Raw genomic sequence first — 15154 nt, 5'->3', positions numbered from 1 at the left:
ACAAAGGACACAACACAGAAGATTGTGATTGTTTAAAGAATGAGATCGAGTCTCTGATTAAGAGAGCAGTAATCATATGCACTCTACCATCTCCCAATGTAAACAATAGCCCCTTGTCAAATCATGAGAATCGGGAAGTTAACATGGTTACTCTAGATGATGAATATGAGGGCCTTGATTGCCCTGACATAGATTAAACAAATGCCATGACATCTTCAGTGCAACATGTTATCATTGTTTAACTAAGGGAACCTCTGACTGTCCAAGCATATCTCCCATGATCGTAGTGACCATTCTAATCGCTAGAAATCTTGAGTATGACACCAAAACACAAGAGTATCCTGAAAATGCCACAAGTAAGCAAAAACAGACTTTGAGGAGGATGGCCAATCATTTCTTCCTTAACGGAGAAATCCTATATAGAAGAACTTCAGATTTAGAATTGTTGAGATGTATCGACGTCGCAGAAGTGACCAGGCTTTTAGAAGAAATACATACAGAAAGATGTGGTCCTCATATGAATGGGTTCATTTTGGTAAAGAAGATTTTAAGAGTTGGATAATATTGGATGACCATGGAGAGATATAGCATTTGGTACGTGCAAAAGTGTCATCAATGTCAAGTGCATGGAGATTTTATACGGGTTTCACCGAATGAGCTCAATGTGATGGGTTCCCCTTGGATATTTACTGCTTCTGGAATGGATGTTATTGCACCCATAGATCCTCCCGCATTAAATGGGGATAGTTTCATCCTGGTAGCTATCAATTATTTCACAAAATGGGTCGAAGCTTCGACATACAAGGCAGTGACTAAGAAGGTGGTAGTAGACTTTGTTCGCGACAATATAGTTTGTCGGTTTGGAATTCCAAAATCAATCATACCAAATAATGCAGCCAATCTCAACAACGATCTTATGAGAGAAACTTGTGAAAGGTTCAAGATTGTTCATCGAAATTCCACAGTTTACCTGCCACAGATGAATGGAGCTGTTGAGGATGAAATAAGAATATCAAGAAGATTTTAAGGAAAATAGTAGACAGTCACATGAAGTGGCATGAGAAGCTACCATATTCTTTACTTTGTTATCGCACCAGAATCATACCATCTACTGGGGAAACTCCTTTTATGTTGGTTTATGGTTTGGAAGATGTAATACCTGCTGGGGTGGAAATACCATCTTTAAGGATTATCGAAGAGGTTGGTCTGGATGATGCAAAATGGATATGTAGCAGCTATGAACAATTGATGCTCATCGATGAAAAGTGGATGGACGCAGTTTGTCATGGTCAACTCTATTAGAACAGAATGACCAAATCATTCAACAAGAAAGTCAAACCTCGACTGTTCACATCGGGGCAATTAGTATTCAAGAAGAACCTCCCTCACCAAGGAGAAGCCAAAGGGATATTTTCACCAAATTGGCGAGGACCCTACATGGTTCATAAAGTTTTCTCTGGAAGAGCAATAATCTTAGCAGAAATGGACGTGTAACGACCCGAGAGCATCCCCTAGTCGTTACCGGCTTATTCGACCTCTCGGAGGTCTTATACAAGCCCTTAGCATTCGTCATAGCATTTATCATAGAAAAATAGCAGAAAATTTAAAACTTTTCCATAATATAACACAAGACTTAAAAGTCACCTCATTTAAACCTTTAATACAAAATCGGAGTACTATGTCTCAAGGTAGCCATCTTAAAACATGACTACAACACAAGAGGGACACAACCCCTTACAATACAAAAGACACTACTATCTAGTACATAGAACTTAAGGAAACTCTTTAACATAAAGGTCCTTGAATATTTAAGGACACACTCGAACTTGGGAATAGTAAGCCAAGCTCATCACTTCTAGGAAAGTCCTTTTAGCCACCACCACCTACACTTGGTGTAAAAGATGAAGAAGAATGGTGTTAGTACAAGAATGCACTAAGTATGATAACCATGCAAAACATGCTTTTAAAAAGACATTTAGTTGGAAACTATGCATCATGCCTTTTTAGAGAAACATCAAGAACATTTAGTACATAGGCACAATATAAACCACATACATCATCATACACATAGAAACCATTCATAATAGCACCTAGAGCAACTTATAAAATTTTAGGCACATTCAATGCATACAATACATTACCTTCCTCTTTATCTTAACTCCTTTCCTCAAGCAACCCTTAGGGAATACTTGGTGCAATGTATCACCTTAAGGTTACCAAGGGTGAACTTACATATAGCCTTCATCAATCCAACCACATATATTCATAGAGTCATAAGCACTCCATAAGACATAGTCTTCACATAGGAACCATCACCTAAGACAACCCCCAAGTCACACTAGTGCAATGTGCAAGTAGCATCCCATAATACTACTCCCACCAAGTGTTCCTAGGAAGCCACCATAACTAGGCACATCGTATTCAACAAGTCATAACATCTTCATTTAACATTAGGCATAAGACCAACATACTTCATAACATCATATAAGGACTCATTCCTTTACTACATCATTAGTCATAACCTATTTTGTTCATATCATAGGTAAACCACCCTCACAACCCCTTCACAAGCTCACTTGTGCAATGTACACATGGAGTCCCATACCCCCACATATACTAAGCAAACCCATTAAGAAGTCATAAATGTAATTCACATGCATAATCATACTTCATGTCTTGACATAAGTAAAGTCAACCTTAACATGCTTTCATATTAACATACATAGATCATAGTTTTCATTACATAAAGAGCCTAATCATAACCTCCCTTAGAGTACACTTGTGCAATGCATAAGTAGGGTCCATAGTCCTACCTATACTAAGTAACTCTTCAAGAAATCATGACTAGAGTTCATATTCTTATCTTAGTTCATTTCTTAACTTTCAGGAGACATTGCCATAACCGACATAGACCATGTGAGCTACATGGAATCCGGTGTTCTACTCCCACACCGAAAAGAGAGGGTACATAATAGCTATCTAGTGGATCCACTAAGCTAATACCTACGGGGGCACGTAGTTATGGAACAAGGAGATTGCTACTAGAAAATCTTAACTTACTAAGCGTGGAGGTTTCCATCTCATGAGACAACATCCAACTCCCTTTTTAAACATCTTTAAGCCTTTATTTAACATTAGATCATAAAGTAGGCTTTAGGGACTTAATCCCTCATATCATATAGCTCAAAAGTTTCTAAGATGAGAATGACCTTTCATCGTAGAACCTACATTATGTGAGAATGACCTTTCACATAATCATACCATATTCATAACATAGTCTAGTTTAGAGTACAATTGAGGAAACCTTTCAAGAGACTCACTTTCACTAGATTATCATAAACCTTATTCATTCATTCATTCATGTGTGTGTGTACATATGTGAGAAAGCCTTTCACATAAAAACCTTTATACAACACATATTCATACCTTGCTAATCATACACTTTGCATGCATAATAAGATGTAAGGGTGCATATAAAAGTTCACCTTTCAATAGACACCATAACACATCATATTCATAGCTATACACGTACAGTGTGTACGTGCATATTGGTCCTCATAGTGACATAATAGCAACAACATTGATATTGAGTGCACTTCCCTTCAAAGGATCACCACACATTCACAATGTCCCCAAATCATGAGCAATTCACATATAAAACCCTTAGGGATTCTAGACCACACACCCATACTTCATCATAGGAGACAAGGACACATTCAACATTGAGTAGGTACTCCTAACATGTATATGATCAAACATTCATATAGGGGTCATATAGGTAGGGGTCATTCCACAATAGTACCTAACATAATCAATCATGTAGACCACACCTTATCCCTAATATTATCATTCACATTATACTCCTCATCATCAACACACTTTAAACATCATGCTATCATTGAGGATTTCATATATAATCTTCATAGCATAACTTCATAAACATATACATCATAATCATCAATTCACTTCACATCTATTGCCTTCAAGGCCATGATCTTAACATGCATAGATAGACAAGAAGTGAACACCTCCACCATAAGTGGATCAAACCACACCACATCAATTCTCATACTATAGACTAAAAGTTAGGTCAACTTACCCATTTCTCCAAGCCATGATCACCATGGATCAATCCTCAACAATTCATAATCAATTGACATAGGTAGAAATAGGAATCAACAATGTAATTCAATATCATACACATAGTCTAAGTACAATTCCATAAACAAAGGGATCAACCCATAACTTGCCCATAAGGCCCTAATTCTCAACTCATCAATATACCAACAATTCAACATGAATAAGTATAGACAATCATAGGAAACATCAATACAATCTAGTCTAAACATAATTCCACCAATAGATATCATATTCACAAAGACCCACATCATAGGACAATTTTCAAGAATTTGGGGATCATGGGTTCTTCAAGAATTCCTTTGAAAATTGTCTTAAAAACATTAATTCCACATTATTATTTAGAAAATCGTTTGACAAGGAACCCATGTTTAGATTGAAAATTGGGAATTTTGGTCTTTGAATCACTTTTGAAAATCTTTGATAGAACTCCTTGAATGAGAGGTTATTCAAGAATCAAGAGTTATCATTACCTTAATTATTGAAGACCCATGAAATTGAAGAAGAAATCAGTTGAAAACCCATCTTCTAGCTTGAGCTTCATCAAGGTCTTCAATGGAGTTTTTGAGAGAATCTATTTTGAGAGGGAAGGGTCAATTTGAAGAATGGGGTCTAATTATAGGATTTTGGGGTTTTAACCAACTTAAAATACCCTAAAATAGGTATAATAACCGTTTATAATAATTCCCCAAAGTACCCAAACTACCCCTCACTTAGTTGGACCTTTTAAACAAGTCAAACTTGAGTTTTATTTTCGCAGATTTCGTCGGGAAACAAGTTCGCGACGTGGAGGTGTTCCCAAAAGTTTTCTGAAAATTAAATTCGAGACAGTAGAGTCCGCGACACGGACCAAAACTTTGGCCTATGGTGGAGCTAGTCCGCGACGCGGACATGCGCCTTCCATGAGCAGTGTCAAACTGCCTTGGCAGCTTGCTTGGCCAAGGTTGGGGTCCTCCTCGGGGACCCTTAGGGTGGCCCCCGGGGCGTCGTATCCAAACTTTTGACCCTAAAAATATTTATTAAGACACTAGGGTCACCTCCACTGATATTAGACTCCAAACAACACATAAAAACATGAACAACATACTAGAACACACCAACACGTAAAAGACTAGTTTTCGAACATCTTGGTCGTCCCTTGACGTTTGACTTCCAAACTCTTTAAAATTGGCTTAAAAGGCTATTATTCATTATTTTAACAAGTTATTAATGCATAAAACCCATGTGAGGCTCTACTTTATCCTAATTCATTTTGAGGGTCGTTACAGGACGACAGAGTAAGCACAAAGACAATCAATTTAGAAGCCATCAAGAAATACTACATCTGAAGACCTCAAGAGTAGTGCTTATTTCTTATACTTTTGCATTTTTCAATGTAATAGAACTACTTCTAGACCTCACTTCCCACGGTGGGGTACGTAGGCAACCCACATCGGATACGGTCTCTCTTAGAAAATCCAAAAACATCATTTTCATGTATTTATAACTACACTCGACCTGAATTTCCTCGGTGGGATACGTAGGCAATCCTTGTCAGATTTAGTCTCTTCATATTTTTTTGCTTTTCTATTGTATTTGAACTACATCCCAACCTGATTCCGCTTGGATATGTAGGCAGCCTGAGTCAAGACTGGTCATTACATTGCGTGTTTTTCACTTTTCTATTATATTCGAACTACATCCTTACCTGATTTCGCTTGGATATGTAGGCAGCCTGAGTCAGACTTGGTAATTTCATTTCATTTCATATGTTTAACTTTCCTATTGAATCGAACTATGTCACGCTTAGTCATTTTATTTCATATTTTCACTTTTCTATTGTATTCGAACTACGTCCTGACCTGATTTCACTTGATGCGTAGGCAACCTAGTTCATTCCCATTCATTTAATTTTAGTTAATGTGTTTCACTTTCCTATTGTATCGAACTACGTCCTGACCTGATTCTGCTTGGATACGTAGGCAGTCTAAGTCAGGCTCGATTATTTCATTTCATAAATTTAACTTCCCTATAATATTTGAACTACGTCCTGACCCGATTCAACTTGGATATATAGGCAGCTTGAGTAAATCTTGGTCATTGCATAACATACTTTTAATTCTCCCACTTGTATTTGAAATACTTTACGATCTGATTAGTATTTTGGGGATAGTAGGCAGCCTGAGTCAGGCTCGATCAATGCACTGTATAATTTCCTTTTTTTTCCACCCTTAGGAAACACTTCCTCATAGTTAAAGTAACCTCAGAATATGAAGAATCTCAATCGTCATTGTGTCTGCAAAAGAGCTAAGGAAGCTTCATCATAACGGTAAAAGTTACAAGAAGGCTATGTTGGATATAGTCAACAAAATGGAAAGCTCGATGGACTTCAGAACATGTCATAATCTAAAAATGCTAGAGAATTATATATATATATATATATATATATATATATATATATACCTAACATATACGTAATATACTCATTTGCTAAAAAGTAAGATATTTCTTTTCAATGAGATTTTCTTACTCTTCCACCTACCGAGTGTTTAGGGTAAGAAACTATGCGTAGGCTAAGAAGGTGTCGAAGAATTCTAGTGACGAGACTTCAGTCCGCGAGTCGATACAAATCAACACCCCCTCCCAAACTAAAAAATTTCTTTGAGTGTAGGAACACATGAATCGAGAAAAATAACAGCAAGTCTCGGGGCATGACCAGAGACGCCATTCGACTTCTCATAATCATGAGCCAAACTTGATAACAACATGGATAGCATGGATCACGTAAAAGCATTAGAGGATCTTGATGGACACAAAATCAAGAAGTACAATGTGTGGAAGGTCCATCAAAGTGAAGAGAAAGAAGAAAGAGGCCATTTGTGCAAATGGTCATCTCATAATTTCAAGAATTCACAAAAGAAGACAACCAAACAAGGTCCTTACCTCATTAAGGGTAAAATTGTCAAAGAAGATTCTTCTTTACATTATTTTCAAGAATTCACAAAAGAAGTCAACCAAATAAGGCCCTTACCTCATTAAGGGTAAAATTGTCAAATACGTATCTTCTTTATTTTATTAGTATAAATAATAGTCTCTTTTATTTTGGAAGATTTAGACTATATGGATTTTGAATGTGAAATGAACAAACTCTTTCAAGAGTGTAGTTTAAGGGTGGATCCCTTTAGGATAGCCTAGCTTAGTGTGGCTTAATCTAGATTAGTGATGTGTGGATTCTCATTGTTGATTTAGGACTTCTTTAACCTTGATTTCACTTGAGATTGCTCATTTGTGGTTTTCAATTTGAGTTGTTTCTTTTCGAATTCAAGTTTCTCTTCTTCCTTGGTTGATTGTTTATTCAATTGCCTTTCTTTCTTCTCTTCTCATCTCTTATTTCTCATCTATCTTACTTTTGTGTTGTTTCATTCCCCATTTGATTTCAATTGGTTTCATCCCCAATTGGAACCCTTATCATTTGGTATTAGAGCCTAGGTTTAGATTTGTTCTTACAAATCTAGTCTTGGTTTTTTTTTTAAAAAAGAGTCCAAAAAAATCGTCAAAAAAAAAATCTGAATTTTTTTAAATTTTGATTTGTTATTTTTGACACTAGATCCTTGTTCCCTAGTGTTTTTTTTGAGTCTAGGTTTCAATTTTTGTTCAATTTGGAGTTGTAGAAGTGAAGTTACCATTGAAGGGTTTCAAACTTTTCAAATTTTGAAAGTGGGTCTTTTGAATGAGGCGAAATTGGAGGTTAATAATTAGTGGGCTTTGTTCTCTTAGTTGAAGGGAAGAAAATCCTAAATTTTGAGCCAATTTCGAGTTGATTTGAGTGTATTGGGGTTTAGTGTGTGTTCTTGGTATCTTCAAATTGTTCTTGAAGAAGAAGAAAGAAGAAAGTACATTTGATCCAACTTTTCAAGTCAAAGTTGGTCAAAGGTGTTTTTATGGGTCCATTAGTGGAATTTTGAAGAAAAAAAAAAGGAAACTCGAAAAAAAGAATAAAAAAGTTTGAATTTAAAAAAAATAAATCCACGTGGACTGCCACGTCAACAATCAGCTACCAACACAGCAACCACTTCAGCGCCAACTCAGTGCCACAACAGCAGCTCACTACCAAGCCATGCCAGACGCGCCATGTGGCGCGTGCGGCTCAGATTCAGAGAGGAAAATGTGCAGGTTTTTGCTTAAGACCCTAAAAATATTCTAAGTATGGGAAGTTTTTTGGACCAATTTTTTTTTTCTAAGTGTCCAAACTTCTTGATTCTTTTTCCTCAACTATTTAACAACTAATTAACATCTTTAATTACTTGTTAACTAGTTTTAATCATTAAATTATCCAATCAAAGCCTTACAAGTGAAGAACTTTTTTAAGGCTTAAAAGTTTTTCTAAGTGTCCAAATTCACTTCTTCTTCTTCTTCCACACTTTTTTTCTTCTATTTTTCAACTATTTAACAATTAATTAACATCTTTAATTACTTTTAACTAGTTTTTAATCATCAAATCTTTTCTTTGATCCTTCAAATTTAAGTAACAAGAAGTAATTCTTCTACTTTTGTTACTTGGTTTATTTGAGTGCAAATTTTTTTTGGTACTTCTTTCTTCTACTTTTGTCATCTTAATTCGTTGATAACCTTCTTGATTCCAGTCCTTTAGATTTTTGGATCATCCTTCTTTCAATAGTCACAAGAATCCACTCCACCACAAAGAATTAGTGATCTTGTGATTTGATTGGGCAAAGGTAGTTCTCTATCAACTTTGGGAAGACACTTTAGGAAGGTGAGTGTGAGATCAAATAAGAGAGGTGTGAGGAATTTTGCCACTAACCTTGTTTGCTAAGTTTTGTAGGTACCCAAGGTGATTACAAGGAAGAATGTCATCCGTAACTTCTGAATATTGTAGAGATGATATTGGTGAATACGATTGTAGCAATATGAGCTATGAGCATGGTGAAAATGAGTTTTGTGAGGGCTATGATGGTCCTTACGAGCATGGTAATGGGGCTCTTGTTTATGATGGTGATTCTTATGAGGGATATGATGGTCCATGGGATAATGAACAACATGGTGGTAAGAACTACTACTCCGGAGATGATTTTGAGATGAATGGAACTTATGACTCTTGTGATGATGTTGAAGGGATGGAAAAACCTTATGGTGTATATCATTGTGGAGATGAAGGTTCTCATGCTACGCACCATGGTGATGATGATGATGTGAGGTACAATTCTTTCTCTCATAGGTGTTATGAATCCTTTGAGTAGAATATAGATAGAAATGGAGGTTGTGAGGTTGAATTTACTACCTCGTCTTGTGCTACTTCCGATCCCAAGAAAGAAGGCATAGATGTTTGGGTGGGACCATTTCAAAGTCGTCGTGTGGACCATAGAAGAAGTACTGATAACAGCAAGGTTAAGGGAGATCACAAATAGAGAATTGAATATTAGAATGCGGAAGCACAAAGAAAAGAAACAAAAAAAACTAACTAAAGATATGAGAAATTCGAAGGAAAGATCCACGAATTTCCAAGGATTAGATGTTCTAAGGCCTTGAAAAGATCCAAGTAACAACGTATAGATTTATGGAAGAAATCTAACACCTTTACTTGAGAAAATGAATCAAAACGATAAATTCGGATCTTGACTGCTTTATGAGTAACTAAAGACAATAATTAGTATGTAGAAACTAATTACCTTCTTAAGAATACCAAAAAGAAACCAAAGATATCACAAGAAGAAGTTACTTTATACCTTAAACTATGAAACTAGTAAAGGTTTAAAGATAAATTCTCAAAGAACAAGTCACAAAGGTTCAAAGAACTCTCTCAAATATTATTAATATCAATCTAAATTGTCTTTAATGAATAAAAAGGACTCCTATATATAGGATAAGGGGGAAAAACGTCCAAGACCCCTTATAAGAAGCTAAAAGGTCAGCCAAACCCTAGAAAGACAATTACAAGGAATCCTACTCTAGAAAGGAAATAAAGTAACCTAACTAGGAACAAATTTAGTACTTCTAGGAAAGCATTAAATGGTACTTAGGAGACCATAAATAGACTAAGGAAAATATTAATAACCTATATATAAATAAATAAATAAGGTAAATCCCAACTAGGAAAATAATCTTGACAATCTTGGAAAGTTTGACTAGTCTTCTCTCAAAACTTAGGCAGAAAGCAACTCTTGTTGTGGCTGATTCTTGGACTCTTCTTGACCTTATTTGCATGAAATTGGACCTTAAAATTCCTCATCTTGGGCTTGAATTTGGGCCACCAAATAATTGTAGCATTTGGACAATTCCTCTTCCTTGGGCTTGAGCTCTTCTTCCCCAATAAGAAACCTTTGGATCAGCGATTGAAGCCCATTGAGCTTATCATTGAACTCCTTGGTTTGAGATCTTGTTATGGTCCTCCTTGGAGTTTCTAAAGCTTCATCCTTCTCCTTCAATGGAGTAGAGTTTCCTTGGATGCTATCAAGTACATTCCCTACTTTTCAAAATATGCTAACTTATTCTTCTCATCCTAGTTCCAATGTTTCTTGTTCTCCGTATGGTGATGAGGTTGAAGGTAGAGGGGGAGGAACACTAAGCCATGAAGTAGTAGAGTTAAGAGAATCTTTTACAACGTTGAGGGAAATTTTGATGATTTCTTGCAGTTGTTTGAAAAGGTTACGTCTATGATACAAAAAAGGCAAGTTATTCATCATGAAGATACGCCTAAGGAGTTACCCTTGGAAGAAAAATAAGATACTCCTTGTAAGGTTGGCACTAAGGAGTTGCACATGGAAGTCAAAACACCCACTCCTTGTGCACCAAAATGGAAGTTGAACTTGAAGGGATCTTCTAACCCTTCAAAAGGAATCCTTGGCACTTTCCCTAACTCCTATCAAATTGAGAGACAAAAAGATTGAGAGGAGTAAGGATGTGAAAAGTGACAACTCTAGAGTGGAAAACAGAGAGGTTGGGTGGAGTGTTGTGAGAGGGTTGTCACATTTTTCTCCTAATTCATGTAACTTTACTTTCTCTAGTTGTTTGAAAATTTGTGCAGGTATCCTTGGAAGCAAACCTAGTGAGGCACCTCAAAATGTGAAGAATCATGAGGTTCTTGAAAGCTTCCAAAATGAGAAAATGTGCTCTAATGTTGATAGCCAATGTGACGACACTTCTTCCTATGAGCTACAAGGTAACAATGCTAACGCCTACACTTCCTTGAACTTGGAACATCATTGTGTGGCTAGTAGCCCATTGAGTGTAAATAATTGCTTGTCTTTATGTGAGCATAGTGAGTCTTTACCTTGTGATGTTCTTGATAGCACTTTCTTATGTGATGATAATATCCTTGTTGTGAGTGATCAAGCACTAATTGATCCTTTTGATGACCGAATTGACTCTTCTAGTAAGGTAAATTGTGTCCACCTAGTGTTGGCACTTGTAGTTTGAATGAGGGTACATTGTCCTGCGATGAAAGTGATGCTACACTAGTTGATCCTATTGATGTCCAAGTTGATTCTTCTAGAAAGATCAATTTGTGTCCACCTAGTGTTGGCATTAATGATTTGAATGAATCCGTAGACCATAGCACCATTTCTTGTTTTTCTCATGTGAATCTTTAGGTAGAATGTTTGTTAAAGGATAATCTCTTGTTTGATGATGACATGACTCTTGAGAGTGTGCATAGTGAAATGCCTTATAATGTTGGAAGTGTAGCCATTCTCAACGGCTATCAATTGTTTGAGAATCCACTATGGTGTGATGACACACTTTCCAAAGATGGAAATCTCTTTTGTGAAGATGATAGTACATTTATTGGAGAGGGTAGTGTTAAGATGAAAGGGGATGCTTATGTGTTAAATGTTACTTCATCCTTGTGTGTTCCAATTCTTCATATGAATTGTGCTTCTTTAGTATATAAAGTGGAGGCCAAACTTGGGAACAACTTGATTGAAGTTCATTTATGTGACACCTTTCTCTACTATTTGTTTACATATGATGATGTTAGCACTTTTGAGTGGAGTACTATGATATTGGAAGATAAGGGTGCCAACCGGGTTAATAAATGTGTGCTTGATCCATGTTCATGGATTTCCTTTCCATTTGACCCCAGTAATGAGTTGAATTGTGGCATTTGTTTAGTGATGCTTGGTCAAGATGACAAGAACAATTTGGAGGAATTTGTTGGCGCCCTTCCCTATGATGGAAAGTTCTTCTTGAGGGTTTACAATTTACTTGAGGGGCCTACGTTGTGCATGGGGAAGGGTAGTTTTATAACCCCCTTTCTTTACTATCTCTTTAGGTATGATCTTGTTAATTGTGCATCTTATGGGGATAAGAGTTATTTGTCAAGAGCCCAGGGGGAAGTTTATCTTAAATTCGTCATGTTGTCTTTGTGTGTTCCATCTTGTGATGTAATGACTGTTAGGATCCTTAAACCTAGTTTTAATCTTGCATATAGGAACACCTTAGATGATCCTTATGTGCATGACACATTTCTCTACTATCTCTTTGCATATGATGAGTCATATTTGTCTTAAATGGGCATTGCATTTCGGTCGAGGTATCATTGAGGTCTATACTTGTTTGTATTACCCCATTATGTGGACCTATTATCATTTGACCCCGGTGAGCGTTTGAGCTTGTAGTAATGTTATATTTTGGGTGGTATTATCCTTTTGATGTGAGGAATAGCCAATTTCCTTGTTCTCCAACTGCGGGCTTAATAGTCCTGATAATAGAGGACATTTTGTTGCTCCTTGAAATTGTGTCTCCTTGGTGTAATGCTTTTTGTGCTAACCATTATACTAACCCTCATGCTATAAGGATATATTTGTTGTTTGTCCTTTTCATGGTTTTGCAAGGTTTGGATTCGAGGACGAATCCTTTTCAAGAAGGGGAGGATGATAACAACATGGATAGCATGGATCGCGTAAAAGCATTAGAGGAGCTTGATGGACACAAAATCAAGAAGTACAATGTGTGGAAGGTCCATCTAAGTGAAGAGAAAGAAGAAAGAGACCATTTGTGCAAATGGTCATCTCATAATTTCAAGAATTCACAAAAGAAGACAACTAAACAAGACCCTTACCTCATTAAGGGTAAAATTGTCAAAGAAGATTCTTCTTTACTTTATTTTCAAGAATTCACAAAAGAAGTCAACCAAACAAGGCCCTTACCTCATTAAGGGTAAAATTGTCAAATAAGTGTCTTCTTTATTTTATTAGTATAAATAGTAGTCTCTTTTATTTTGGAAAATTTAGACTATATGGATTTTGAATATGAAATGAACAAACTCTTTCAAGAGTGTAGTTTAAGGGTGGAATTCCTTTAGTGATGGGTGGATTCTCATTGTTGATTTAGGACTTCTTTAACCTTGATTTCACTTGAGATTGCTCATTTGTGGTTTTCAATTTAAGTTGTTTCTTTTCAAATTCAAGTTTCTCTTCTTCCTTGGTTGATTGTTTATTCAATTGCCTTTCTTTCTTCTCTTCTCATCTCTTATTTCTCATCTATCTTACTTTTGTGTTGTTTATTCCCCATTTGATTTCAATTGGTTTCATCCCCAATTGGAACCCTTATCAAAACTTCTCTTTCCCTACTTTATTTCTTGGAAGTACTTTAACTTGCATCTTATGTCTAAGGATATTTCACTTAAATCTTTGCAGGTGCGCTCAAGATCCAGATCAAATACTACAGTAAATGGGTGCTCGTAGAAAATAGGATAGTTAGCCTTTTGTCAATATAACTCCACAAATTAGAGCTTGTAATCTAACCTCGTCAAAACCTCCACCAATCGAAGACCACTGTTAAGCAACGTCAAACTCCACAAGTCTGGGGTTGTACATAGCGAACATCATCAAACTCCACCAACCGGAGGCTGTACATAACAAACGTCGACCAAACTCTGACAATCGGAGACTACATAATAGCGACGTCATTCAAGCTCCACCTATTCGGGCATGCACGCATAGCAATGCTGTCATACATCAATAATTAAATGTTACATTACAAGCCGCCCGCCTTTCAAGGGCTTTACATTACCAGTTTGGCCCTGCCAGTTGGAGGTCTTCATTAAATCATTACACTGCTAGATGCAAGGCTTTTACATTACAACAACTCCGCCAGTCAGAGGCCTCTACATCACAAGCTTTACACATTCAGATGCCGACTTTTACATTACAATAGCCCCGCCAGTTGGAGGTCGACATTACAAGCTTCACACAGCCAGATGCTGGCTTTTACATTACAACATCCGGTCTAGTCGGAGGCCTCTACATTACAAGTTTTGCCTCGCCAGACGAAGGCTTTACATTACAACAACCCCATCAGTCGGAGGCCTATACATTACAAGTTACTTTACCTAAATCACATTCACAACACAAAAAAGAGACAACAAAAATTGTTTGAACATCTACACTCTACTCTTTACATTACTATTTCAATTTATAATTTTTCAACCACAACAAATACTTTTCACCCTTTTACATGTTTTGTAGGACAACACATTACAACGAGGAACTCCCTCTAAGTAGCAAACTATGGCAGGTTAGTGGAATGTCAAGCATCACTAGATACATCAAGGAATCACCTTCAAAACTCTACTTGACTCGATTTTCAAAAGTTCGGCTTCGAATTTCACTTATAACTCTTTCATGTCTCAATCCATTATAACTCGACACTGGGCAATTTTTTTGAAAATTCATCTCTCTACCATAGGTCTTCAGTAAAAATTGCTACGGAGAATTTCTCATTCAAGTTTCTTTAGAACTATATCCCATCCCTCTATTCGTGCTAATCTCTTCATTCCTCATCACTTAAGAGATTTCAGTAATTCGATACTGGGGCAAATTTTAATCAAAATTTGCTATGTGAACATTCTCGAACTACACATAGACTGATTTCTCATGAAACCTGAGATATGTAGGCATCTTAGAAGACAGAGTTTGGCCATAATCCCGTTGACATTTCTTGTCAAATTGTTGCTGAAAGCATATTTTGGTGGTCGTCCAAAATTGGATTGTGTCAATATTTCTTTGTCCACGTCTTCTCT

At 36.6% G+C, this 15154-nt stretch overlaps 1 protein-coding gene across 1 annotated transcript; it reads left to right on the top strand.

The window, feature by feature from the left end:
- Window positions 1–574: 574 nt before the first annotated feature.
- On the top strand, window positions 575–1027 carry LOC125834978 (uncharacterized). The gene has a single exon (XM_049514127.1). It carries the CDS (start codon window positions 575–577, stop codon window positions 1025–1027), a length of 453 nt encoding a protein of 150 aa, XP_049370084.1.
- Window positions 1028–15154: the final 14127 nt, after the last annotated feature.

The sequence above is a fragment of the Solanum verrucosum genome, unplaced genomic scaffold, assembly GCF_900185275.1.
Source record: "Solanum verrucosum unplaced genomic scaffold, falcon-dt-bn FXZP01000058.1, whole genome shotgun sequence".
Classification (NCBI taxonomy): domain Eukaryota; kingdom Viridiplantae; phylum Streptophyta; class Magnoliopsida; order Solanales; family Solanaceae; genus Solanum; species Solanum verrucosum.
The sequence above is the reverse complement of the archived record's forward strand: the minus strand, read 5'-3'. Positions and strand labels throughout refer to the sequence as shown.

What these genes read in the sequence shown, in the direction of transcription:
- LOC125834978 (XM_049514127.1), top strand. Translation starts at nt 575, where the DNA reads ATGGAGAGATATAGCATTTGGTACGTGCAAAAGTGTCATCAATGTCAA.